The sequence below is a fragment of the Myotis nattereri genome (assembly GCF_964212035.1).
Source record: "Myotis nattereri genome assembly, chromosome: 19".
NCBI classification, from domain to species: domain Eukaryota; kingdom Metazoa; phylum Chordata; class Mammalia; order Chiroptera; family Vespertilionidae; genus Myotis; species Myotis nattereri.
In genome coordinates this window covers 25817227-25841517 of record NC_138095.1, presented here as the reverse complement: position 1 = coordinate 25841517, position 24291 = coordinate 25817227, and the positions used below count along the sequence as shown (strand labels likewise).

General features: G+C 49.0%; 2 protein-coding genes across 2 annotated transcripts in view; both read right to left on the bottom strand.

The window, feature by feature from the left end:
* LIMK2 (LIM domain kinase 2) overlaps positions 1–11118 on the bottom strand; it is a 55767-nt gene extending 44649 nt beyond the window's left edge. The window contains exon 1 of the mRNA XM_081113404.1: positions 10981–11118. Within this exon, the coding sequence (XP_080969530.1) occupies positions 10981–10996 (16 nt within the window). The 5' untranslated portion in view covers positions 10997–11118. The remainder of the gene's footprint in view (positions 1–10980) is intronic.
* Positions 11119–12440: 1322 nt separating this feature from the next.
* RNF185 (ring finger protein 185) lies at positions 12441–23733 on the bottom strand. Its single transcript, XM_081113540.1, has 6 exons — positions 23512–23733; positions 21203–21221; positions 20218–20330; positions 18748–18802; positions 16767–16884; positions 12441–14935 (listed from the first exon to the last, which is right to left on the bottom strand). Exons 1-6 carry the CDS (start codon positions 23685–23687, stop codon positions 14838–14840), a joined length of 579 nt encoding a protein of 192 aa, XP_080969666.1. The 5' UTR covers positions 23688–23733; the 3' UTR covers positions 12441–14837.
* Between the last annotated feature and the right edge of the window lie 558 nt (positions 23734–24291).

The following is a 24291-nucleotide window of genomic DNA, read 5'->3' as shown; positions in this document are numbered from 1 at the left end:
TCTTTGGGTGGTAGAGGCCAGAGAGTGCACCATCACCCATCCTCACAGACTGCAAAGCAGAAAGTCTGAGAGGCTCATTCAAATGGGTTATGGACGGGGGTGGGGGATGAGGGGGTGAGAAAGTGAATTCGTGAAGGAGGGTTTTGGATGAACACAGACATCCAAATGAACCTCCCACGTTCTGGAGGTACCAGCTGGAAACATTTTTTGGAACAATTACATGGAAGGCCTTTCGGAGTCTCTTTGTGAACTGCCGCCCCACCCCAGCAAATCTCATTATGTTAAGCCACACCTTGCTTCTTTGTTTTTAATTTTTAACCCAAAAGTAATAGTCTCTAACCTGACCACCCACTGACTCAACACTTCAATATCTTGGCTCGGAATGACTTCTGGCTGCTCCCAAAATGCAAAAAGGACCAGGACTTTGTATGATGAGGATATTCGAGAGAGAACTTGTTATTGCTACACCCTCCAGAGCCCGCCCTGTTTTCTCCAGTCCGGAGGAATTCAAAGCCATTTAACACTTATGTAGCACCTGCTCTGTGCTAGGCACTACGGGCACAGAAATCAAGATTTCTCTAACAAACAAACAAAAAATGATCTCTGCTCCCTTCTCTCACATTTACCTGGTTTCAACTCCCAAATGTCTCTCCAATCCTTCCCTGCCCTTGGCCGCAGCCGAGTGTAGGTCTTCGGCTTCCCTTCCCCTGTGTACTGCACAACATCAGCCGGTTTATCCCGACTACCCAATGTCTACAGAGCAAAGGCTCAACTTAGCATGGCCCTGCTGTTCTGCATTCCACCTTATTCCCCCTCTCGGGAGACGTGCACTTCCAGTTATCTCCACCATCACTCCTTTCTCCATTAGCTCCTTCCAATGATCACTTACACAAGTTCAAGTCTTTCTCATTAAAAAATAAAAAGTAGATCCCGCCTTGATGGGTTTGGCTCAGTGGCTAGAGCAGTGGCTCTCAACCTTCCTAACGCCTCGACCCTTTAATACAGTTCCTCATGTTGTGGTGACCCCCAATTTCACTGTTACAAATTGAACATAATTAAAGCATAGTGATTCATCACAAAAACAATACGTAATTATATATGTGTTTTCCGATGGTCTTAGGCGACCCCTGTGAAAGTTCGACCCCCAAAGGGGTCACGACCCACAGATTGAGAACCACTGGGCTAGAGCGTCAGCCTGGGGGCTGAAGAGTCCTAGCTTCAATTCCGGTCAAGAGCACATGCCTGGGTTGTGGGCTTGATCCCCAGTAGGGGGGCGTGCAGGAGGCAGCCATCAATGATTCTCTCTCATCATTGATGTTTCTATCCCTCTCTCCCTCTTCCTCTCTGAAGTCAATAAAAATATTTTTTAAAAAAGTGGATCCCATTTTCTCCTCCATCTACTACACTCGCTTCCCTCTTCACAGCACACATATTGAAAAGATGTCTACACAAAACTGCCCTTATTTCCTCACTTCCTACTTACCGCACAATCCACCGCAATCTGACTTCCACCTCCACCATTTCTCAGAAACTGTCTCACCAAAGTCAACAGTGACTGCTTATTGCTAAATTCAGTGGACACGCTTCGGTCATTCTTTAAGCAAATATTTATTGCATGCCACCTATGTGTCTAACATTGTGCTGCAAACAAAAGTGAGATTAAGCAGCAGATATTGAACAATAACATAAATTATTTTAATTATGAGTGGGGCAAGTGGTGTGAAGACCATATCAAGTTCTTAACTAGGAAAATGGGGTTAGGGTAGAGCAAACAAATGTTCCTCAAGGGAGTAATTTCTAAGCTGAGCTCTAAAGAATGAATATAAATTTAGGAGGCAATGCAAAAAAGGAGGAGGGAAGGATTACATTGGAGACTGAGATGTGCAAAGGTCCTGAGGCAGGAACACAATCTCCTCACACATCATTAAAGTTGGCTCTTATTAGCTCTGAAGGACTAAGGGAACCAAGAGCTGTCTCTGGCCTACCACAACCCCTCATTAACATATTCTGCTTTTGCTTTTTTTCTCATTAACATTTATTGAGGGAACGAATGGCCCTCCACAAAGTGGCCCCAAAGAAGCTTTATTTCTCATCATCCCTTACAAAGGGGTGCTCTGGTCACATCTTGACCTATTTGCTACTCCTGCCACTCACATTCATGTTCTTGCATCCTAACATTAATGCAGCCCCTTGAGCATGATGGATTTCTGTGCAGCTTTAAAACCTTATAGTCTTCTTTGGGGGATCTCAAGGCTTTCTGTGTTTATAATACTTTATCAATCTTTTCCCTTAATCAAACTTCTATCCTTCCTTGATGGTCCCCCAAAGGCAGTCAGTGTTTGGTTCATTTTGCCTATACCGATTTTATATCATTGGTTCTGTAATTACAGCTCATTATGTTTTTCTGCCTCCCTCAGTTCCTCCCTCTGTCCCCTTCCCTCCAGCTCAAAGGGGCAAAGATCACATTTTGAAGATCTTCAAATCTCTAGGGCCTAGCACAGGGGTGGGCAAACTTTTTGACTTGAGGGCCGCAATGGGTTCTTAAACTGGACCGGAGGGCCGGAACAAAAGCATGAAGTGTTTGTGTGAACTAATATAAATTCAAAATAAACATCATTACAGAAAAGGGTACGGTCTTTTTTTTTAATAGTTTTATTCATTTCAAACGGGCCGGATACGGCCCGCGGGCCGTAGTTTGCCCACGGCTGGCCTAGCATAAAGCCTGGTACAGTACAGACAACCCTTTGTGTGGTGAATCCAACTGCAAAGTTGTACCCACCTGTCAACTATAAAGGTACTTTCTAAAGATAAGCTCCAACGGTTAACAGGGATGATTTCACTGGAATAAGTGCTCTGAGCCCTAGCCGGTTTGGCTCAGTGGATAGAGCGTTGGCCTGAAGACTGAAGGGTCCTAGGTTCGATTCCCGTCAAGGGCACCCGCCCGGGTTGTGGGCTCGATCGAACCCCATTGCAGAAGGCAGCTGATTAATGATTCTCTCATCATGGATGTTTCTCTCTCTCTTTCCCTCTCCTTTCCTCCCTGAAAAATCAGTAAAAATATATTTTTTAAAACAGAAATAAATAAGTGCTCTGACTCCCAGGGTGACTACCTACAGGTGAAGTCTTATGTAGAAACACAGGCCTCAGTCTATCATATTGTACTTGAACAAAGATATTTACCCAGAGCCTCTGACCTCCCAAAGCCCGGACACTCTTCAAGAGAATACTCTTGGAATTTTCAGCTTCCTCGCAGCCCTGAAAGTCAACGATCCTAACTCTTTTACAGCCTTCATTCTAGGAAATGTAAGATAAATATAATAACACGAAGTTTATGGAGAGTCCCATGAGGCCTAATGGAAGACCAATCCAGATTCCAGTGCAGTCGGCCTGGGACATTCTTCCTCTGGGAAAAGACCTCATTGTACCAGGCTGTTCACCCGCTCCTTTTATTGTGTTTGCCTCTCATATTTGCAGACTTATCAACAGTGGCTACTGATTGTCAGAGTCCAGAAAGGAAGCTTGATTAAGTAAATGTCCCCCGCAGCCTCAAACAATTGGGGGGGGGGGAGGCTTATTAGGTGCTTAATAATCAGAAAACTATGCCTTGATTATGGGAATCTGTTGCTTTTAGGAAGCGGTAAATGTGCCATGCAAACAAGGTAACAAATGGCTCATTACAGAGGGTCTTACCTTCAGGACCTTTTGGATTTTATACTGGTATAAAATATATTCAGTTTATATACACTTCTCTCTCCCAACTTAGTAAATAATTGGTGATGTGCCCCTCCAACAATCTGTGAATCCATGGGCAGGCACTAGGATGGCAGGATGGTAAGGTTAGAATGGCCTTTAAAAATCATCTCCTCTAGCCCTAGCTGGCTTGGCTCGGTGGATAGAGCGTCGGCCTGCGGATTGAAGGGTCTCAGATTTGATTCCGGTCAAGGGCACATGCCTGGGTTGTGGGTTAGATCCCCAGTGTGTGTGTGGGGGTAGAGGTGGGGGCGTGTAGGAGGCAGCCAATCAATGATTCTCTCTCATCACTGATGTTTCTATCTCTCTCTCTCTTCCTTCCTCTCTAAAATCAATAAAAATATATTAAAAGATAAAATTTATAAAAATCATCTATTCTAATCCAACCCTTTCATTCTTCTGAAAGAAAAATGGGCTTAGAGGAGGAGAATCAAGTTTCCTAACCATCAGAAAACTGGTCTAGGAGGGGCTCAAAAGGGTTCTGAGACTACCAGATCAGTTGCATTTTATTACCCTCTGCAGCCTCAGACAAGGTAAAACTTGCTCAAGACTACACAGTCATTCAGTGGCAGGGCTCGGTCTGGAACCCCAGCTCAGAGCCAGTGCCATTTCCCACAAGACACTCATATTCACCTTAATCGTGGTCTAAGAGCTGGGCTTCTGCAAACTAGTCCTTTTCAGACTTCAAAGTGGTAAGAAATCCCCAAGGCCGGAGAGCTCACGAGACCATAAAGCCTAGCCTGAACCAACATGCACAGATCCTACCCTTTCATTTGAGAAAAATCCTTGGTGCTTCTCATATTCCACTAAACAATGAGAACCGGGAACAACACCCAGCCAGTTCAGGGCAGCACAAAACAACAAGCAGGGTAACCGCTGTGCCCGCTGGGAACGGGCAGGTCAGGTGTATAAATCCCACTTGTTCCGGGATAAAGCAGGAAAGCTGAGGGGCAGGGGCAGCCACTGGTGGGGAACAGCCGAGAGAGAAAAGACCACATTCTCATGCTACCAACAAGAAAGACTAACAGTAATGACTAACGTTTCTCTAGATCAGTGGTTCTCAACCTTCCTAATGCCGTGACCCTTTAATACAGTTCCTCATGTTGTGGTGACCCCCAATTTCATTGTTACAAATTGAACATAATTAAAGCATAGTGATTAATCACAAAAACAATATGTAATTATATATGTGCTTTCTGATGGTCTTAGGCGACTCCTGTGAAAGGGTCGTTCGACCCCCAAAGGGGTCGCGACCCACAGGTTGAGAACCACTGCCTAGATACTCTCCCCTGTATCCCAAAGGGTTTTCCTCCTCCCTACCTTACCAAGTATTGCCCAAGGGAGTGTCTAAGGAAAAAAAGATTAGATGATTTTTTTAAAAATATATTTTATTGATTTTTTACAGAGAGGAAGGGAGAGAGATAGAGAGTTAGAAACATCAATGAGAGAGAAACATCGATCAGCTGCCTCCTGCACATCTCCTACTGGGGATGTGCCCGCAACCCAGGCACATGCCCCTGACCGGAATCGAACCTGGGACCTTTCAGTCCGCAGGCCGACGCTCCATCCACTGCGCCAAACCGGTTTCGGCTAGATGATTTTTTTAAAGGAGCTTCTGCACTTCCCTGGACCTTAGATTCTTCCCCCATGAAGGGAGGGATCCAATTATTCCTCTGGCTCTGAGAGCCTGCAGCACCAAACCAGGGGGGCCTCTCATTTTTCAGGTGAAGGCTCAGAGGCATCTCAGAAGGTTTCATTCTTGCTGTTGTTCTCGCCGGCCCTTTAGTTTCTTAGGGAACATGTGTAAGGGGTCAAGCAGAAGAACTGGACTTCGACCCAGGTTTGAAACTTGGCTGTGTCCGTAGGCAAACCATTTAACCTCTCTGAGCCTGTCTCTTAATCTCTAAAAAGAGGGTAACAAAGAGGATTAAAAGAAAAAATGTCATCTATGTGAAAATACCTCCCACCCTTGCCGGGCACTTAGTTGGCAGCTGAATTTTGAGTAGCTTTTCTTCTGTTTTTCGTGTGTATTTAGGGGGTTGGCCAGGGAAAAGGCTGAGCTGACAACACTAACCTCCAAACTCTAAAGGGAATGTTTTCAAAACAAATTCAGAAAATGTTTTCTATGTGCCCATGTGCAAGACACAGGCTAGGACACTCACTGCGGGGAGCCCTTGGTGAGTACTCCTGGGGTGTGAGGGACAAAGGTATGCAGAAATAACCCATGTCAGAGAGGGAGGAGCCAGGTGCTGGGGGCAGGGCAAGCTAGGTAGAGAAATAAGATCCTGGGCAGAGAAACAAACAAGACAGGTGGTTCCTGTGGCTTTTGGGCCACTCAGGTTCTCCCTTCCAACCACACGTTCTCTTGGCTGTGAATGAGTTGGCAATTTCTATCTGGAGGAAGGCCTACAAAGAATCTCTATCAGAGAACAGGTTAACCAATGCATACACTCCCAGGCAGCAGTTCTCTACCCCTTATCAATGATGGGGGTAGGAGGGGAGGGAGGTGAGAAATCCCAACTACTTGAGTCCTTATTATGTGCCAGGCAGTGTCCTAAGCACCATGCAAGCATGAATTAATCGAATATAAAGATCCCACGAGGTAAGGACTAGTATTGAAGAACTATTATTGTTCCCATTTTACTAAAGAGGAGACGAAAATGCTCAATTAACAAGTGTTAGAGCTGGGATGAGACCACAAGTCTGCTAACTCCAAAGTCTATGTATCTGACTGCATATTAGACTTTCCTGAAAAAATAAATTATCAGTAGGAGCTGCCGAAACAGAATCCCAGGATGGACGCTCAAGGTATGCTTGAATAGAACCAAGCAATGGTTTCATGTTCTAGCTACTGTTGGGTATAAATCAATAGGTAAAAAAACCACACCTAATTCTTGCTACTGTATAAAGAAAGGTCAAGAGTAAGAAAAAGGACAGACTTGTAAGAGACTGCTACAGCTGCAGGTCTTCTCACTGAAATGCTAACGCGATGCCCCACCCCTCGCTAACTTGTTCTTGAAACTTAGCTCCCCTCCAGGCTGCACTGATCAGAAGCTAGCCCTGCGCTGGGAACCAACCCAGCCTCCAAAAGATGCATCAATGTGGGAAGCTTAATGCAGCCCCTTGAACACGATGGGTGTCTATGCAGCTTTAAAGCCTTAGTCTTCTTGAACCCTACCTTGACCCCTCCATCACATACCCAGAGCTATTCAAGTCACCCTGCCCTGCCCATGACATGAGGCATTTCCTACTGGTCCGTGCCTTCTTCTCCATTCCTATCCCTGACACCCCAGCTCAGGGCCCACAGAATCCACCTCCAGATTAGTGCCCTTCCTTACTCTTGTCCAATTCATTCTGCCTATCAATGCCAGATTGATAGTTTAAGAACAAATGCCCTAATCATGACTCTTCTTACCTCTAAACCTCTGGTCTCTACTGCAGACGGGAAAATTCCACCAGCCTAGCATTAAAACACTCCAGTCTGGCTTCAGCCACCCTCTGAGCCTCACCTTCCACTTCCTATGACTCCCCCACCTCCCCATCCTTGCCTCTATCACATGTATCAATTCACCATCTTTTGTGAAGACCTTGAACCTTGCCCAGCTTTGACTCGTACTCCAGTTTCTTCCCCACCAGGATACTAACCTCCCCACCCCCCCTTTTTTTTTTAAGTCTTCTCAATTTTACCTCCTTTAAGCAGCATTCGCTAAGCAGACCTGGTAGCCATCCTGGAGACCTTGCTGGTCTTCAAATATGCCAAGCGCATTCCTGGCTTAGGGCCTTTACTCATTCTTTTATTCTGTCTAAAATGTTCTTCCCCCAGATATTCAAATGGCTCAAGTCCTTGCTTCTTTTCTCTGCTCAGATGTCACTCAGAGTGGCTTTCCTGACCTCCCACTGCTCCTACGCTCTTATCTTACTTTATTTCTCTTCGGAGCATTTATCCTTGACCTGTGATATTCATATAGTTCATTATTGGCCATCTCTCCCCACCAGAACAAGAGGGAAGGGATTTGGTCTATTTCGTTCCCTAAGTACCTCCAGGGCCTAGAAGTGCTTGCAGACAGTACGAATTCAATATATATTTGTAGAATGAATGTATGAAGAGAGTTCTCCCTCACCTCTGAAATTCCATAATGTTATCATATACAGGCTTTATATAGCTTGTCTCCCCCCCTCCGCCCCCCGCCCACCCCGAGAAAAGGGGGCCTGGGGACGAGTTCAGGGGTTTGCCAGGGATGAACTGCTCATTGCTGCCCTGGTTGCAAGCCTCATGGGGTGGGGTCTCTTAGAGTCTAGGAGACGATGCCTGTGGGGGAGGGGAAAGGCATCCCCCTGGGAGGGAGCGTGCACTATACAACTTGTCGCGATTTGTCTGGTTTTTTTTCCCCCCCTTCATTACTCTAAGCAGACAGGGAATTTCTCAAAGGCACAAATCACACGTTTATTTCTACAAATATTTATTAAGGGCTCACTGTGTGCCAGACTCCACATGTCTCAAGCAGCCTGGAATATTACAACGGGAACAGGTAAGTCCCAGGTCAGCCCTGGCTCTAACGCTAGGTGAGTGAGCCTCGCTCGACAAATCCATTTTCATCCCTGGGCCTCGGTTTCTTCCTCTGGAAAATGAGGAGAGTTACACGAGCCCAAGCCTCTCCCTGGCTCTAGCATCTGTTAAAATGCCTGAGAGGTAAACCCTGTCCCGGCCCAGTGCCGTAGACATCACAGGCGCTCGGTAAATATTTGATTTCCTTGTCACTGATTCTCCTGTTACACGGGAGTCGGAGTTGTCTTGAGACGGCTTGGCCAGAACCAGGGAAAGCTGAAGCCCCACTTCCTTCTCTAACTCCCCGTGCAAACTTGTTCTGGTGTTTGAGAGAGAGAGAGAGAGAGAGAAAGAGAGAGAGAGAGAGAGAGAGAGAGAGAGAGAGAGAGAGAGAGGATATGAAGCCCTCAATTTCAGGTTGGAAACATGAACTCCGACCACCGCCGCTTAGCTGGCTATGGAACCGGGAGGTGGTTTCTGAGCCGTAGTCCCCTCACCCATAAAAAAGCCAGAGTGACTTTCTCTCGGCTCCTCAAAGGTACTCCCTGCCTTCCTACCTCGGGGCCTTTTTACCCTGTCCCTTTGGCCTGGAGTGTTCTTTGCCCTTTCTTTGCTGGATGAATTTCTACCGAGTCTCAGGGGGAAGCATAAACTTGCTTTTTAAAGAGAAGCATTCCCTAGCCACTCAGCCCAGGTGCATTCCTATTACCTCATAGTTTAATTTCAGTTATTATAGCATTTATCTCCATCGTTACACCTTGATTATTTGCTGTCCATCTCTAGGGCTGTAAGCTCCACGAAGGCAAGGCCTGCGTCTGTGTAGTTCATCACTACGCTCCTCCGTGCTTGGCTAAGCGCACGGCACAGAAATACCCAACAATTATTCTGCCAGCAGAACGTACAGACCAGCGGTTCTCAACCTGTGGGTCGCGACCCCTTTGGGGGTCGAACGACCCTTTCACAGGGGTCGCCTAAGACCATCGGAAAACACATATATCATTACATATTGTTTTTGTGGTTAATCACTATGCTTTAATTATGTTCAATGTGTAACAATGAAAATACATCCTGCATATCAGGTATTTACATGACGATTCATAACAGTAGCAACATTACAGTGATGAAGTAGCCAACGAAATAATTTTATGGTTGGGGGTCACCACAACATGAGGAACTGTATTAAAGGGTCGCGGCATTAGGAAGGTTGAGAGCCACTGGTATAGACCAATGCACCGAGGGACAGCTTTTTCGTTCACTCAGAGGAAACCTAACCGACACTTGGACGCCAAGATCTTTCACACGTTTCTGAGAATCGAGGTGCAAGACAGGGAGCCTGTGTTACACAGAGGTTAGGAAACCTCATAGGAAACCATCTGAGCCCTGGCCGGTGTAGCTCAGGACAGAGCATCGGCCTGCAGACTGAAGGGTCCCAGGTTCCATTCCCGTCCAGGGCAAGGACCTCGGCTGCAGGCTTGATCCCCAGCTCAGATCAGGGGTGCATGCCGGAGGCAACCAATCGATGTGTCTCTCTCATATGCACGTTACTCTATCTGTCCCTCCCCCTCCCTTCTACTCTCTCTAAAAATCAATGGAAAAACATCCTCGAGTGAGGATTAACAATAAAATATCTTAAAAAAAAGAAAATCGAGTTGAAAAACTCTGAAATCTAAAAAAAGAAACGAAAGGGACAGGGTGCATTCCATCCCTCTCTCTCTAGAAGCCCATCATCAAGAACGAGGAGAGAACCCCAGGCTCCCACGCCGAGGAAGTGAGGAAGTGACCGCCGGTGGCCTGGTCCTTGCATTCAGGAGGGAGGAAGTGACTGTCCACGGGCTGAAAGCCAGGAAGTGGGGGGCAGACATGCAGGACCAGCCCCCGCCCCCCTGCTCTCCGGCCGCCTCTAGAGAGCTCCTGGACGCTGACCCGGGCGGCCTGCGGGCCGGTGGCTGGGAAGCCCGGGCAACACCAGTCCCCGGGGCAGGGGGAGCGGGCGGGGGCAGGAAGCTGCCGGGCGGTGTGTGAGGGGGCCGAGGGGGGGGTGCAGGCCCAGCTCCCCCTCCCCCTCCCCCTCCAGGTGTCTGGCCACGTGTCTTGTCTTAGGCCAAGGGAGCACCCCGCGCCCCAGGGGCCCCCTCCCCCGGGGAGGACGCTCCCGACCCCTCACCGCCAATCCGTCCCACTCCCCGGTTTCCTGCAAAGCGCCCCAGGCACCGGCGGCAAGGAGCTTGGAGCCTGTCGGGGAGTCAGACTGTCCCCCATTTCCCACAGAAAACCCGGACCCCGGGGAACGTTCCATCCCCTCTGAACTGCCCCGAACCCCAGATTCCCGTACTCTCCACACCCCACAAGTCCCCGCTCCACGGGGACCCAGGCCCTCTGCTTCCTCTGAGAGGCGTTAGTTTGGGGATCTGGGTGCCTCCGCCTGCCCCGGGCGCCCTCCGTCTCCAGCGCCCCAGGTCCCCCAGCCCCACCACCTCCGGGTCTCGGGGAGCGCGGGGCTCACTCCCCTAATTCGCCTTCTAAGGAGTCCGAACGCATGGGGTTCCCCTCAGCCCGAACCCCCTCAGGCGCCCGGGCCCGGCTTCCGAGAGAGAGAGAGAGAGAGAGAGAGAGAGAGAGAGAGAGAGAGAGAGACAGACAGACAGACAGACAGACAGAGGCAGGATGGCGCGGCCCGCCCTTACCCGCCGGCGCAGCCATGGTCCCGGGCGCGGAAGTGCGGAGGAAGGGGCGGGGGCCGCAGCCGCTCTGCTCCGCGCCGCTGTCGCCTCAGGCACCGAGGACCTTGGCCCCGGGCGCGAGCGGGATGCACCGCCTACGGCGCCCCGGGAGGACCAAACCGCACCTGGCACCCGGGCCCGCCCGCCGAGGCCCCGCCCCGCACACAGGCCCCGCCCCACACAGGCCCCGCCCCTTGGCTTGGAGGCGGCCCTTAGCGCCCCCTAGTGCGAGCGGCTCCCTCGGTGGGGGCCGGAGCTGGTAAAGATGCAGCAGCGCGCTCGGGGCGGGAGGCATCAACATGGAGGACTCTGCCCATTTTACAGATGGGGACTGCTGAGGCCCAGAGGATATGCTCCACTACCTCGAAATGGCACAGCTCATGAGGAGCTGAGCTGGGTTGGGAACCCTCCCGGAATCAAGAATAGGAATATGGAGAAAATAGGTCTCCATTAACTAGCTTTGGGGGAGGGGGGGGTTAAGCGTGGACTTTCTTTAGAAGCTTCCAGCTCAGAGAAGCCACTCCTCTGCGCCGCTATGGATAAACAGACACTCAGTAGATAACGGGGGCGGGTGCAGCCACGACTCCAGAGTCAGGTCCTTAGCCAGACCAAGGAAGGATATAAATGAACTCAGCACATCCCATCTGCCCAGTTTTTTCAGACAAACCAAAAATCCAGATGTTTAGGTGAAATTTTCCACTTTTTAAAATGTTGGGAACATTAAAGTTCTAAAAATGCCATGTAGGCCAAAGTAAACACACCTGTCTACTGGACTCGTCCTGCAGGCTCCTCTTTACGGAGGAGAGAGCACTGGACTAGGAGTTAGGACAGCAGACCGGCTTCTGGCAGCTGCTAGCTGGCTGAGGGGCCTTGAGAAGCACTGAGCCACACGACTAATCAACTTGGTAACTATTAGGTCACAGTGGAAGGGAGAAAAGAGCTCCACTCTGAGGGATGACCTGTAGGTCTGGTGTGCCGGGAAGCCTGAGGATGGGCAGGGTTTGTGACCTCACCATCTTCCATCTCCCATTCTGCTACCGAGGAATTCCGGAATTCCGTGGAGCAGCACACCCTGCTGGGCAGGCCGCCTGCCCTGTCACAGAGCATGCAGGAAGCTGCTGACAGTAACGTCTGTCCTCCTGCTCTGATGGGCCACAGCTAAGCTCCATGTAGCAGCCTGCGAGCTTAGGAATTCCACATACTTGTCGGGGCCAGTGCTGCCTGTCAGATCAGTCACCCCTTGGGCAGGGCTATGGATGAGGCCAGGCCTCCAGCCTACTCCTCGATGGCTGTTTGAAGACTTTGTCTTCAGGGTGACATTCCCAAGGACACACAGGTGTTTTCCAGGGGCCAGGCCAGTGTGACTCTTCCCTAACCCATCCCCCTGACCCCATGACACGGATAAGAAGCCCACAGCTCGCAGTAATGTAAAACCATTTAATTCTAAATCAAATCACTTTCACAACAGTGAAAATTAGCAACTGGTCAAGGTGTGCCGCTGTACATGGTATCATTTTCTGTCTGTGGTTGGGAGCTGGTCCTGATCCGCAAAGGCGGCAGGAGTAGGAGTAGAGACTAAGAACATAGAAAACACACACAAAAGAAGGAAAACTGCCTTGGCGGGGGGTGGGGGGTGGAGGGGGGGGTGTCTGTGAGCCTGCAGAGGGGTTGTGGGAGGGGGGCTCCCTATCAGGGCTGGGCCAGCAGTCCCAAATCGGCTCTCCTGCCCCAGCCCCTGGCAGAGCATGAGTGGGGACCTATAAGATGAAAATTCAAAGGGCAGGTAGCCAGCCTGGCTTTGCTAACAGGCTCCTGGGATACCTTTGCTGGTAGAGCTCATCTGGGCTCACTTCCTTTAAGAGTCCAAGTGATTATACCTTTGCTGGTAGAGCTTTCCTGACTCACTCCATTTATTAGAGTCCAAGTGATTCATCTTCCTACCCACATCCCTTCCTTAACCTTTTTTCTGGAAACCCATTTTCTGTTGGGCCCAATAGATTGACGTCCTCTCCCCCACCACTAGGTGGAGGCACTGCACTGAGGGATCCCACCCGCCTTCTCCAGCTGAGATACTCCAGGGGCACCTTCCACTTCGGGGATTTCTAGGTGATAAAAAGAGCACGATTGAGCGGGTGCCCCCAAGGTATTTAAAATCCATGAGGCACACTGTAAAGCTGGTGGCTTATTCTTATCAAATGGATTCAGCAAATGAACCACTTATTCAATACTTATATTTTGTCTTTTAACACTGAACTCTGGCATTGACAGGTTATAAGGAGAAAGGGATGGGGGCTATGGAGAGGGAAAGAGGGCTTCCCATCTTGGATAAGGTCCTGGTTTCCATATGCTATGCAGAGCCATGTCTGGGAAAGAAAAACAAACCATTAGGTGGGGCTTTCTACCCTCTGTTGCTATTGCTGGAGGTAAGCCAGGAGCACTGTGGCCCGGTGATGCGACAGAGGCTCCCGAGGAAGGCCATCTCCTCCCAGCCTTGGGGTCTCTGGAATAGACTGGATTTCTAGGAAGAGGCCTGACAGACTATTCCACCACCAAGTAAACCGTCTTCTTGCCTGGACCACACTCCCTCCATCAGACTCGGACAAAGAAGCTTGTCAAGTTGAAACACAAATCAAGGGCTTCACAAATCAAGGGCTTGGGCAGCATGATTTCCACAGAAAGGCCACCCCATGTGTCACCGTGCTGAGGCCTCCAGGCCCCTGCCCGACTTGAACAAATCACCAGGTTTCCTGCTCTGGAGGCACAGGCTTCCCGGGTTTTAGCACATGTTCAAGGAGGTGTCCACAATCCGTATCAAATTAGGGGCTTCCCCCTTTGCCGCCTCTTCATTAAGGACAATTTGGCGGATGGTCTTCAACATGCGGCGGGGCTGACTTGACAAACCCCCGTTTCCTTTGGGCAGGTCTGCGAGGAGATGCACGCGGAGCTTCTGTGGCCTTGGGGACAGGGCTGCTGTGCGGCTGTTCCTGCGTCGGAGCTCTGAATCCCTCTGCAGTCCCAACTGCAGGTCTTTCCTCATGCACGGCAGCAGTGGAGGCTGTGCCCTCTGGCAGAGAGGAACATGTGTGTGGTTTTGGGGGGAAAGGTGATGAGAAATCTGTGAGTGGAGACACGTCTCCCAGGATGATCTATGCCAAAAAACAAGGTCATTCAAGCCGCTCTCGGGCCAAAGACGCTGAGGATGGCCAGAGCCAATAAAGATCTTTGGGTCTCTGGTGAGTTCATGATGCGCCTCCAGCTTCAGCTGCTGCAATTAGGATCTTTATAGGACAGCAGTTTCTTGCACCTCTGCCGAGGAGGGAGAGGAAGGAGGGAATAGGGCAGAGCAGCATTGAGATCTGGCAGGGGAACCTCTCTGTATGAGAACCCCCACTGACCTCAGAGGCCACTTACCAAGGGGTATTTAATGAGATGAGAGGAAGTTTCCACAATTAACATTTGGTTCATCCCTTTGTTCTTATAACATTAAACGCAGGTGAAGTTGCACCGACAGTTTCTCTCTTCTGCCTCTTCCCGGTGCAGAGTCAGGAGCTACTGAGCTGGCTGGAACAGGATTTCATGTTGTAACCCAGGAGAGACGACGCAGTGCCAAGGCCTGAGGGTTTATGGCAGTGGCCACACTCCAGGGTTCTCGACAACAGTCTTGAGTCCTAAAGCTCTGGTGGAAAAGCAAGATTCCTTGATGTGTCACGGACCCCACTGATTCCAGGGCTCGGGATTATCCAGGAAGCCAAACATCAAGAGTGGGGGTGGTGTGGCACCAGTCCAGGGGCCCTGCCATGGGTGAGGCCGGGAGCCCAGCACTAGGCAATCAGGAGCCAGAACATGATCACCAGGGCCACAAACAGGAAGAGGCGTGACAGGAACTGCTCATCCACGTACTGGGGTGTTCCGGGGACAGCTGGAGACAGGAGGGAGAAGAGAGGTGTTAGCGTGCTGCAGCGGTGCACACGCCCACTTGGGACCGAAGTCGAGAAGCATCAACCTTCATCTCTTTACAGAATCCTGCACACTAAAAAGATTTCCAAACCCCAAATAACATCAGGCAAAACAAGACTGGAATTGTGAAAATATGTGGAATAATGTAACTATGAGGACAAGATCTCCAACGTATCCTCAGAGGGTTTGGCCTATAGGTGCCAGTAAGTGGGGAAACTCTTAGAGGGAATAATGAAAGGAAAGCTACGTTTGTTAAGCACCTTCTGTGTGCACAGTGTTTGCACACACATTATTGCTTGGTGAGTACTATTCCCATTTTCTGTAGGAAGAAATCAAAGTTGGTGGTGAACACACAATACAATATGCAGATGATGTATTACAGAATTGGAGAGCTGAAAGCTATATAATTTTATTAAGCAATGTCACCCCAATAAATTCAATTTTAAAAAGGAACCAAAGCACCGCCTCCGAGTCATGGAGTCTCTAGATTCTGGCACTGCTGAACCCGGAGGGTCTCAGAGAGCCCGGCGTGGAGTGCCTTCCTTTTCCAGAGGAGGGCGCTAGGGCCCAGACAGGCAAAATGACCGGTTTCCCTCACCGCCTAGCAAACTAGGGGGAGAAGTGGGCTGAGAACTTGGGCTTTGAGAAAGCTGCTATGTATAGCTCCCCTGTCCTATTAGAGAAAGAGAGCTAAGAGCACCTCCACCCCAATGAGCAAGTGGTATCATAAGAGAAAACTGTCTGCTTGTGGCAGGAGGATCCAGAGATCCAGAGGGCAGCCTGTTTTCCTGGGGAACGCGAGGTGAACCTTGGACCAGGTTAGAAGGAAGCGAGCTACCAGGCAGGTTCCTGCTGCCTTCACGGGGCCCTGCCCTTTGGGGCCTCCTTCCTCATGACCTCTCGGTGCTGTACTCTTCTCCAATGAGGTGCTCTGACGGATTCATGCAGGCAGCCAGTCAACAGACTCGGTGATTGCCTGCTAGGCACCAGGGTGAGGCCAGGGGACACCTGGGATGGCCCAGGAGTGGGTTACTGTCCCTAGAGCATAAGCTCCTGGCCAGGAAGTACGCACTGGTCCCTACTGTGCCCAGCACACATAAGGCTCCTAGGACTGCAGCAGAGCTCAGCTGACCTGGGCGGTTCTGCAGGTCCCGTGGTAAGGATCCTGGCCTGGGTGTCATGTTGTGACAGAGTACAGAGCACCCACCTCGTCACCCTGCTCTATACAGACTGCAGCTGGCATTCTCAAGCTGACTAGAGGCAGAAAAGCAGCAGCAGGTGGCAGACATAGGCATAGTTCCCAAAGGGTTGGGGTTTGGGACCAGCCCCATGTGTGTCCCGGGGGGAACTGGACAGAGATGCCAGAGAACAGAGAGGCCCTGACTCCTTGTGGGTCACACACTGCCCTTTCCAGCCCCCAAAGGTCCCAGTGAGGATGGGGTACATGTGCAGAACTAGGCTTTTCTTCAGCTGGGTGTGGTTTATACCTTTTCATTTTATGAACACGGGGTACATCTTGGGAAACATTACCTAAGTATTTTCTGATTTGCAAAATGGAGCTAATTGCACATCTGTCCCAAGGGTTCTCATGCGGATCCTGAATTTTTAATGGAAAGTACTTTGAACATGCCTGATACTTGCTAAGTATGTATTATCGTTAGCACGACTACCAGTAACCTGGAAAGAGTTTAGCACATTTTGAAGGCTGATTATAGTAACAATCATCTATCACCTACATACTGCTGGATTCCAGAGAGCCTTCAAGCAGGATTACCAAGGAAACAGAGTCTTACCTGGAGGAGGCCGCCCATCATTTATGTTAAATGCTGTGGCAAATATCCCAAAGGGAAACGCCCCAATTCCAAAAGACATCTGGAAGCCACCATCTCCAAATCCAAATCCTTGAAATCCCTGTACAGAAAAAATGCAATTCAGAAGTGGAACAAGCAGGTCTCTCTCGCACCTGTTAAACACGTCACCTTACATGTGGCATCCACCTCTCCTCCCTACCCTCTGCCGCCTGTTTCCAAGGGGGGGACATCTTTTCCTCCCATCTAGATCCCGAGGCAGAGGAATCTGGCGGCCCATCCAGCCTACAAGGAATCCCAGTGAAGGAGATCTGAATGCCAGAAAGATCGGGCTCTACCCAAAGAAAAACTCTCTGCGAAAGCAAGTCAGGTTCTTAGAGCTCCCGGTTCTTTCCAGAGTCCCACGCTAGCCAGTAAAAGTTTCTACATGTTTTGTAACAGCAAAGTTGGCGATAACCCTTATGCCCAATAATAGGGAACGTCAGTATAAGCTACACATGCATATAATAACCATTCAACAAGTGTTTGTTGCTGTTACTATTGAGGGTAATCTGGAGAAGAGACCCTCAATTTCAAGATCCCTGACTCAGTAATCACGCTCCTGGGAATCCTAAGGAAATGCCATAATTCAAATAGGGGGACGGGGGTGGGAGGGAGGAAATGTGCCAAGTTGGTCACTATAGCATTATTTATAAAGCAAAACCTGGAAGAACCTAATAGGTCCTTCAATGAGAAAACCTAAATTATAATGCATCAGTATTCAACTAAATAAATAAAGAGGACAGGCCAGAGCATCACAGGACATATTGCCAAAATTAAAATTTAAGCAACAGAATGGTGACGACTACCTAAAACACACACACACACACACACACACACACACCATACACACACCCCACATAAAACACACACACACACCACATAAAACACACACACACACACACACCACATAAAACACACACACACACACACACCACATGAAACACACACACACACACACACACACACACACACCATACAGAAAAAAAAAAAAAGATGTGGAAAGCCCTAGCCGGTTTGGCTCAGTGGATAGAGTGTTGGCCTGTGGACTGAACGGTCCCGGGTTCGATTCCGATCGAACCCGAATCAATGGTTCTCTCTCATCATTGATGTTTCTCTCTCTGTGTGTGTCTCCCTTCCTCTCTGAAATCAATAAAAATATATTTTAAAGAAAATGTGGAAATAAAAATATACTTGTGCGATTCTGGAAGAATGAATAAATATTTTGCTAATGCCTGATTTAAATGCACAAAATTTTTGAGCTAGTAATTCTACTTCTAAGAATTTATCCCAGTAAAATAATCATGAACCTGCTCAAAAATCTATCTCTAAGTTCATCAGAATATTTTTAGGTTAGGGGAAAAAAAAAGGAAACAGCTAAATGTCCAAAAATGAATTAAATGAATTTTGTGAAGTCCATACATTGGAGCATTAAACAGCTACATAAAATATTACTGACATGTAAAATCTCAAGATATATCAATGAAAATCTACCCCTCTTTGAGAATGTAAATTCCGTAAGGGCAAGATCTTTGCTATATCATCAGTGCCTAGAATGATGCCCAGCACACAGAAGGCACTTAGTATAAAATGAATGACATTTTAAGAGGGTTATAAAACAGGAGCCAAATAGTAAATATACATATGCACAAATCTATAAGTAAAACACATAGACATAAAAAGATCTATAAAATGTGTGTGTGTGTATATATATAACTATAGAAAAAGAAAAAAGAAAATAGACCAAAATGTTTCCAGTGGTTATCTCTGGATGGTGGGATTATAAGGGTTTTTTTTCTCCTTTTCCTTTCTGTATTCTACAAAATTTCCTTTACTTTTAATCAAGGAGGAAAAAGTATAGGGCCAACAGAGAAACTTCTGAAGCCATGCACTTATTTCTAGAAGCTTCCCCTAGCATTTTCCTCACCCCTCTGTTCTCCGGCTCTGGCCTCTGGCCTTGAGGACGGGGCGGGGTCTTCTCTCTGAAACAGAAACGGTGTAGACAGGTTTATTACATACTGCTTTGAGCTGCTCCCAAGTGAAGTGGGAGTTCTTCACCAGGGCCCGCCCCCTTCCTGCCCAGCACGCGTACCGATGCCAAAATAAACCAAACACTAAATAACTCTTTGTTCTACCTGCAACTGTTCTCTACCTATGGAGAACCAAGGAGAAAATCAGCTTGTTTATAAGATGCTCATCAGACTGCACTGAGCCTACTCCTCTCACAGACAGCATGACCCAGAATGCCAGCCAGACACCTACCCCTGGACCAGTGTGATATAGGGGTCATGAAATAAAATTAAAAAATCCCAAATCCAAACTGAACCAGTGGCCTGTCAGCAGAGAGGGCTGAGCCTCATGGTCTCTCTGAGCCGCCCATTAACTCCAGCTTCACCACCCACTCCTCTTGGGCATGTCCTCTATCTTGCCTCTGGGCCCCAGCCTCTTCCATCACGCGTCCCACAAATACCGGACTGAGGACTTGCTACCCATCAAGCACAGATAGGTTGTTACCAATACTAAGGCTGAAGACAGACCCTACTCTTGAGGTGTTCATGGTTTAAAGGGGGCTACCACCAATCACAATACAGTGTGGGAGGGACTTCTTTATAGAGGTATGAACCAAGTGGGGTGGGAGCATGGGTGAGAGCAGCTAATGTGGGGAATAAGTGCCATTTCAAGGAGGAAGTAGCTTTAGGGCTGCTCATTCCAGATGGGCAGAAGTTTAAGGAGGAGGAGGGGTGGAACTGGGGCAGGCAGAAGAGGCAAAGGGACAACAAATACAAAGGCTCATGAACGTGAAAGGGTAGACCCTTTAAGAGAAGTCCAATGTGTCTGACCACTGGGTGTGCTGGGGAGTTTAGGTGTGTGTGTGTGTGTGTGTGTGTGTGTGTACGCGCCACATCACAAAGGGCTCTCAGTACTTGTGTCTGGAGAATGCCAGACCCACCCACACCTTCATTTCCAGAAATTTCAACTCCACAAGCCTCCCAGACCCCCGTCCCTTCCTCCCCCATATTTTATACGGCACTGCTACAGCAAGCCACCTCCCTGCAGACCCCTGTTGGGACCTTGCTTCCCAGGCTGCTCCTTCACAGCACTTTGCACACTTGCAACTGTGATGTCTTGTGCACCGAGTACATCGCCTGCCCCCGGCAGACGCTCAGTGGATATCTGTACTATAGCTCAGCAAGTGGCAACCTGGCTCCCGTCCCCTCCTGGCTCCCGTCCCCTCCTGGCTCCCGTCCCCTCCTGGCTAACTTCCATCTGGACTCCAACTGCCTCAGAACGGAGGGTCTGCGAGCACGAAGTAAAGCGAGGGGTGAGTCGGTGCGAATGGAAGTGAATTCGTGTCCAAAGGGGAAGACTGGGTGTGAGAGGTGCTCCGAGGCCTCACCTGGGGTCCTGCTGCCCAGTGCTGCCCCGGCCGTAGAGGGGGATGACCTTGTCTCGGCTGATCCCAGCTTTGCAAACTGGACACACCTGTCTGTTAGGTCTGGTCTCCAACCACTGCAAGCAGGAGAGAAAAATGCGTTCTATAAATGTGAATCTAGGACTTCAGAGCCAAGGAAAAGGCAGTGTTTAATGGTTTTATATCTTATCTCCTTTATCTTACTGTCAAAAGCCCCAAAACTTATGTACACTGTGCTCTTTATAAATTTATAGCAGACACGTTTCACCAGGTTCCACTGGGATCAGAATGCACAACCTGAACTTAGCAGGTAAGTTTCCCCTACCTTCTCCCATCCAGATGCTGAGGCTCTAACTTCTGGAACTTCTGTTCTCCCCCCACGTTCCTAAGCCCCCACTAGTGTGGGGCTCCACTGACAACCACCGTGGAGGCAGCCAGCTTGCAGGGCTTACTCACAGGCCGTTGTGAATGCCAGGCCTGGGTCTTGGTGAATACTTACTACCTGGTTTTCATAATAACCTAAAGCTGGGAAAACAGACGTTTCTGTCACAATAGCTCTCTGTTGAGACCAAAATGTTTTCCCCTTCCTAACATTTTCAAGACCTTTAAGAGTAGGGGGAAGGTTGATATGATAGGAGACACTTTCTAGAGGCACAATCTCAAAAATAAAAAATTAACATATTATCAAATCCAACCCCATTTTCAGTTGAGGAATTGAGACCCCGAGAGGCAGTGGCCTGCGAAGGCCACAAAAGCCACTGGCAGCAGTCAGGGCCATCCCGGGTACCACACTGATCCGTTTCCTCAAGTGCCTGTCAGCGGGCAGGTGGATAATGGGGGCTGAGGGAAAGCGAGCCAATGAGCCCACAAGCAGGGGAGATTGCAGTTTCTGACAGCAGTCTCCTGAGACCAGGAGTGTCTTGTGCAACCATAGGTGATGAAAGACAAAGTAAAATGAAATGCACCTTACCTGATGTAAACACGGCCAACTGTCAGAGTCCCCAGGGCAACCAGCCATCAAGGAGAAAAGAGAGGGAAAGGAAAATAAATGTTCTCATTAGCAGAAACATCGGGGCAGGAGCAGAAACACGGGAAAACTGGGGAGAAGTGTGGAGCACGGCCAGCCCACTGAGCAGGGGAATCGCTGGAGCCAGAAATTAGAAGAGGGGCTACAAACACGGAAAAGTGAAGCCATGGAGGCAAGACGCCCGCCTCCACCCCGGGACCCCACTACTTGTGAAGACGCCCACAGTCAGACCATCCCAGACCCAACTTCTCTACAAGTAAAACTCTGAGGGGTTTCGGCCTCTAAAAGAATCCAATAAAAGCTAAGGAACCCAGGCCTGAGCAGTGTGGCTCAGTGGGTTGGAGCATCATCCCATATACCAAATGACTGCGGGTTTGACTCCTGGTTAGGGCGCACACCCAGGTTGCAAGTTCAAAACCTGGTCAGGGCATACAGGAGGCAACCGATCCGCTTCTCTCTCAGAGTGATGTTTCTCTATCTCTCTCTCTTTCCCTTCCCCTCTCTCTAAAATTAATTAAAATATATATCTTTGGGTGAGGATTTAAAAAAAGCTAGGTCCCTCTATGTAGAAAAATTCATAGGAACATTCTCATGCCCTCATTCACACATGTACACATGTAATATTTTGGACTCAATTTCAGTGGATTCATAGCTTCCTCAGACTCAAAAGGACTGTGTGGATCTAGATCCAGTTTAACAACACTTTCAGGCTGTCCTCAGCCTTGAGAGCTCGGCCGGCAGTAAGTAGCTTCACGTTCAGGTCTACTGTTAAAAACATCTTTAAGTAACGAGAAGGGTGGGGCTACCTTCAGCTTAGTGAGCTACACTCCATAGGTTGTTGCCCAATCTCTCATTTTCCAAATGAGGAAACCAGGCTCAGAAATATTAAATGACTTGCCTATAGCACCAAGGCTAAAAAATAAGTTCCTGACTTCCAGTTTACTGTCCCTCTATCACCCAGCCCTAGGTGCAAAAAGACCCCCAAAAAACTGACATTTACAGAATTGAAGGAAAAGTCCCTCTAACTCCGGATTATTAACTTTCCTTTCTCTCTTGATTCACTCATTCAAGTAACAAATGTCAATTGCATACCTACTATGTGTCAGGACAGTGGAAAATATGGATATGATTTCTGCTTCTCAAATACCACGTTTCTTTACCTGAGTAAAATTTAAACTCAGAGGACAATTCCTTTCCCAATTCCTGAACCACAGTTTAGCCTCACAATCCAGATACACAATCTCCCTGGACATAACAAACACCTGACATCTGTCTTCAACATTAATCTTGCATTGTTACTCCAAACTAGGCCTGAGACACCCTAAATCATGGCAGATCTCCACTGGCAACTTCCCACAAAGGCTGTGGGGGAGGTGGAGGTAATGTCTCCTCAGGGGAAAATGAAAGAGTATAGCAATGATGATGATCACTCCCATTTATAAAGCAACTACTGTGTGCCAGCCTGTGGCTGAATAGCTTTGCATTTGTTCATATCACTAGATGGTCACACTAACCTCTGAGGAAGTGCAATTATTTCCATTTTACAGATAAGGAAACTGAGGCACAGAGAGGGCAGCAGATCTGTCCAGAGACAAACCACTCCAATGAGAAGTACCTGTTTCATTTTAGAGTCTGTGCTCTTTCCAATGATACCCTGGCTTAATTCTTAAGATCTAAACATTTACCCAGATTCTCAGAGCCAAGAGGGGCTTCTGTAACCATCGAGGCTGAACGGACACTGACTCTGCCACTTCATTTTGATAAGCTACGTAAAATACAGTAACAATTATTAGGATCCCAGCTCACACACAATATTTACTCTGTGCTATGTGTTCTTCTAAGCCTTTGACATATTTCACATCATCTAACGCTCACAACCCTATAAAATGAGGCAGTGTGTAAGTACCTTGCCCAAGGTCATCCCATAGGAAAGTGGAAGAGTCGGGATTCATAGCCAGGCAGCCTGGCTCCACAGTCCTTGCTCAACACCATTGCACTACCCTGCCTCTTGGCTAACAAGCAAGCAGCAAGCAGTAAGTGCTCACTAAATGGGGAGCTGTTACTTTAGAGATGGGGATACGGAGCCCAGGGTGGGGACTGGATTGGCCCCCGAGCTGGGATGAGAACCCAGGTTGCCTGTCTTTGGACCTGAGTATGGCAGGACCCGAAGTGTGTGGGAACCTTCCCCAGCTCTGTCCAGGGCTATGAGCTTTCTGAAACCAGCAGTGTGCGCTCTGGGAGGGGGCACTGACCAGAAGAGGTGGCCGCATAGGCTGATGACGGCATCCTTGGCTGTGTCCAGGCAGATGTTGCACTCGAAGGTGCTGTCCTGCCCTCCGCTTTCGCCAGCACCATTGCTGCTGCCGCTGGGTCCCCCCGCACTGGAGTTCTCGGGGGACGCAGAGGCTGAGGGCCCCTTGCTTGCCATACTTGGCTTGGCTGTCAGCAAACTCTTGAGTGAAGACGCTCCCAGGAAAGTCCTGAAAGGCAGAGAGCCCTTGATTGCCATTTCTGCAGCTCACCCCCTCACCTCCATGTCAACCCCCCCACCATCTTCTCTCATTCCAGATGTTCAGATTAGGACTGAACCCCGGAGGGGACTTCCCAGGAGCTGCAGAGGATGATAGTCGTGGGGCACTAACCAGACAGCAAGGACTCAGAAACTTTCAATGAACACGGCCCAGAATTTACCACACAAACCGCACAATACAGAGCAGCTTCCGATGACTCCATAGGACTGGACCTCCCTGTCCCTACATTCTCCCAGGATAACGCCCGGCTGATAAAGACATGCTCAGTCTAACTGAACATTCGCACGCTGTCCCCTAACTCTGGATAGCCTCTGTATTGCCAGGGGAGTCTGGTCAGGCCAGGAGGATGGTGACTGGCATATGCCAGAATATGAAGAAAACCCTGTAACTCTGAGAGGTGAGGAAGCGAGGAAGGACCTGGAAGGTCATCTGGTCCAATGCCTTCCATACTGCCATCTCTGCAGTCCGCCTTCTGCCAGGTTAGAACATCACCTACTTATT

Bases quoted from the DNA above. Each gene is read 5' to 3' on its own strand.
- RNF185 (XM_081113540.1), bottom strand. From the start codon at position 23,687: ATGGCAAGCAAGGGGCCCTCAGCCTCTGCGTCCCCCGAGAACTCCAGT. The intron at 18,803-20,217 runs GTGAGGCCTCGG...TTTCTGTTTCAG, and splicing joins ACTGGGCAGCAGGACCCCAG to AGAGAAGACCCCGCCCCGTC. The intron at 16,885-18,747 runs GTGAGGAAAATG...TTTTCTGTACAG, and splicing joins CAGAGCCGGAGAACAGAGGG to GGATTTCAAGGATTTGGATT.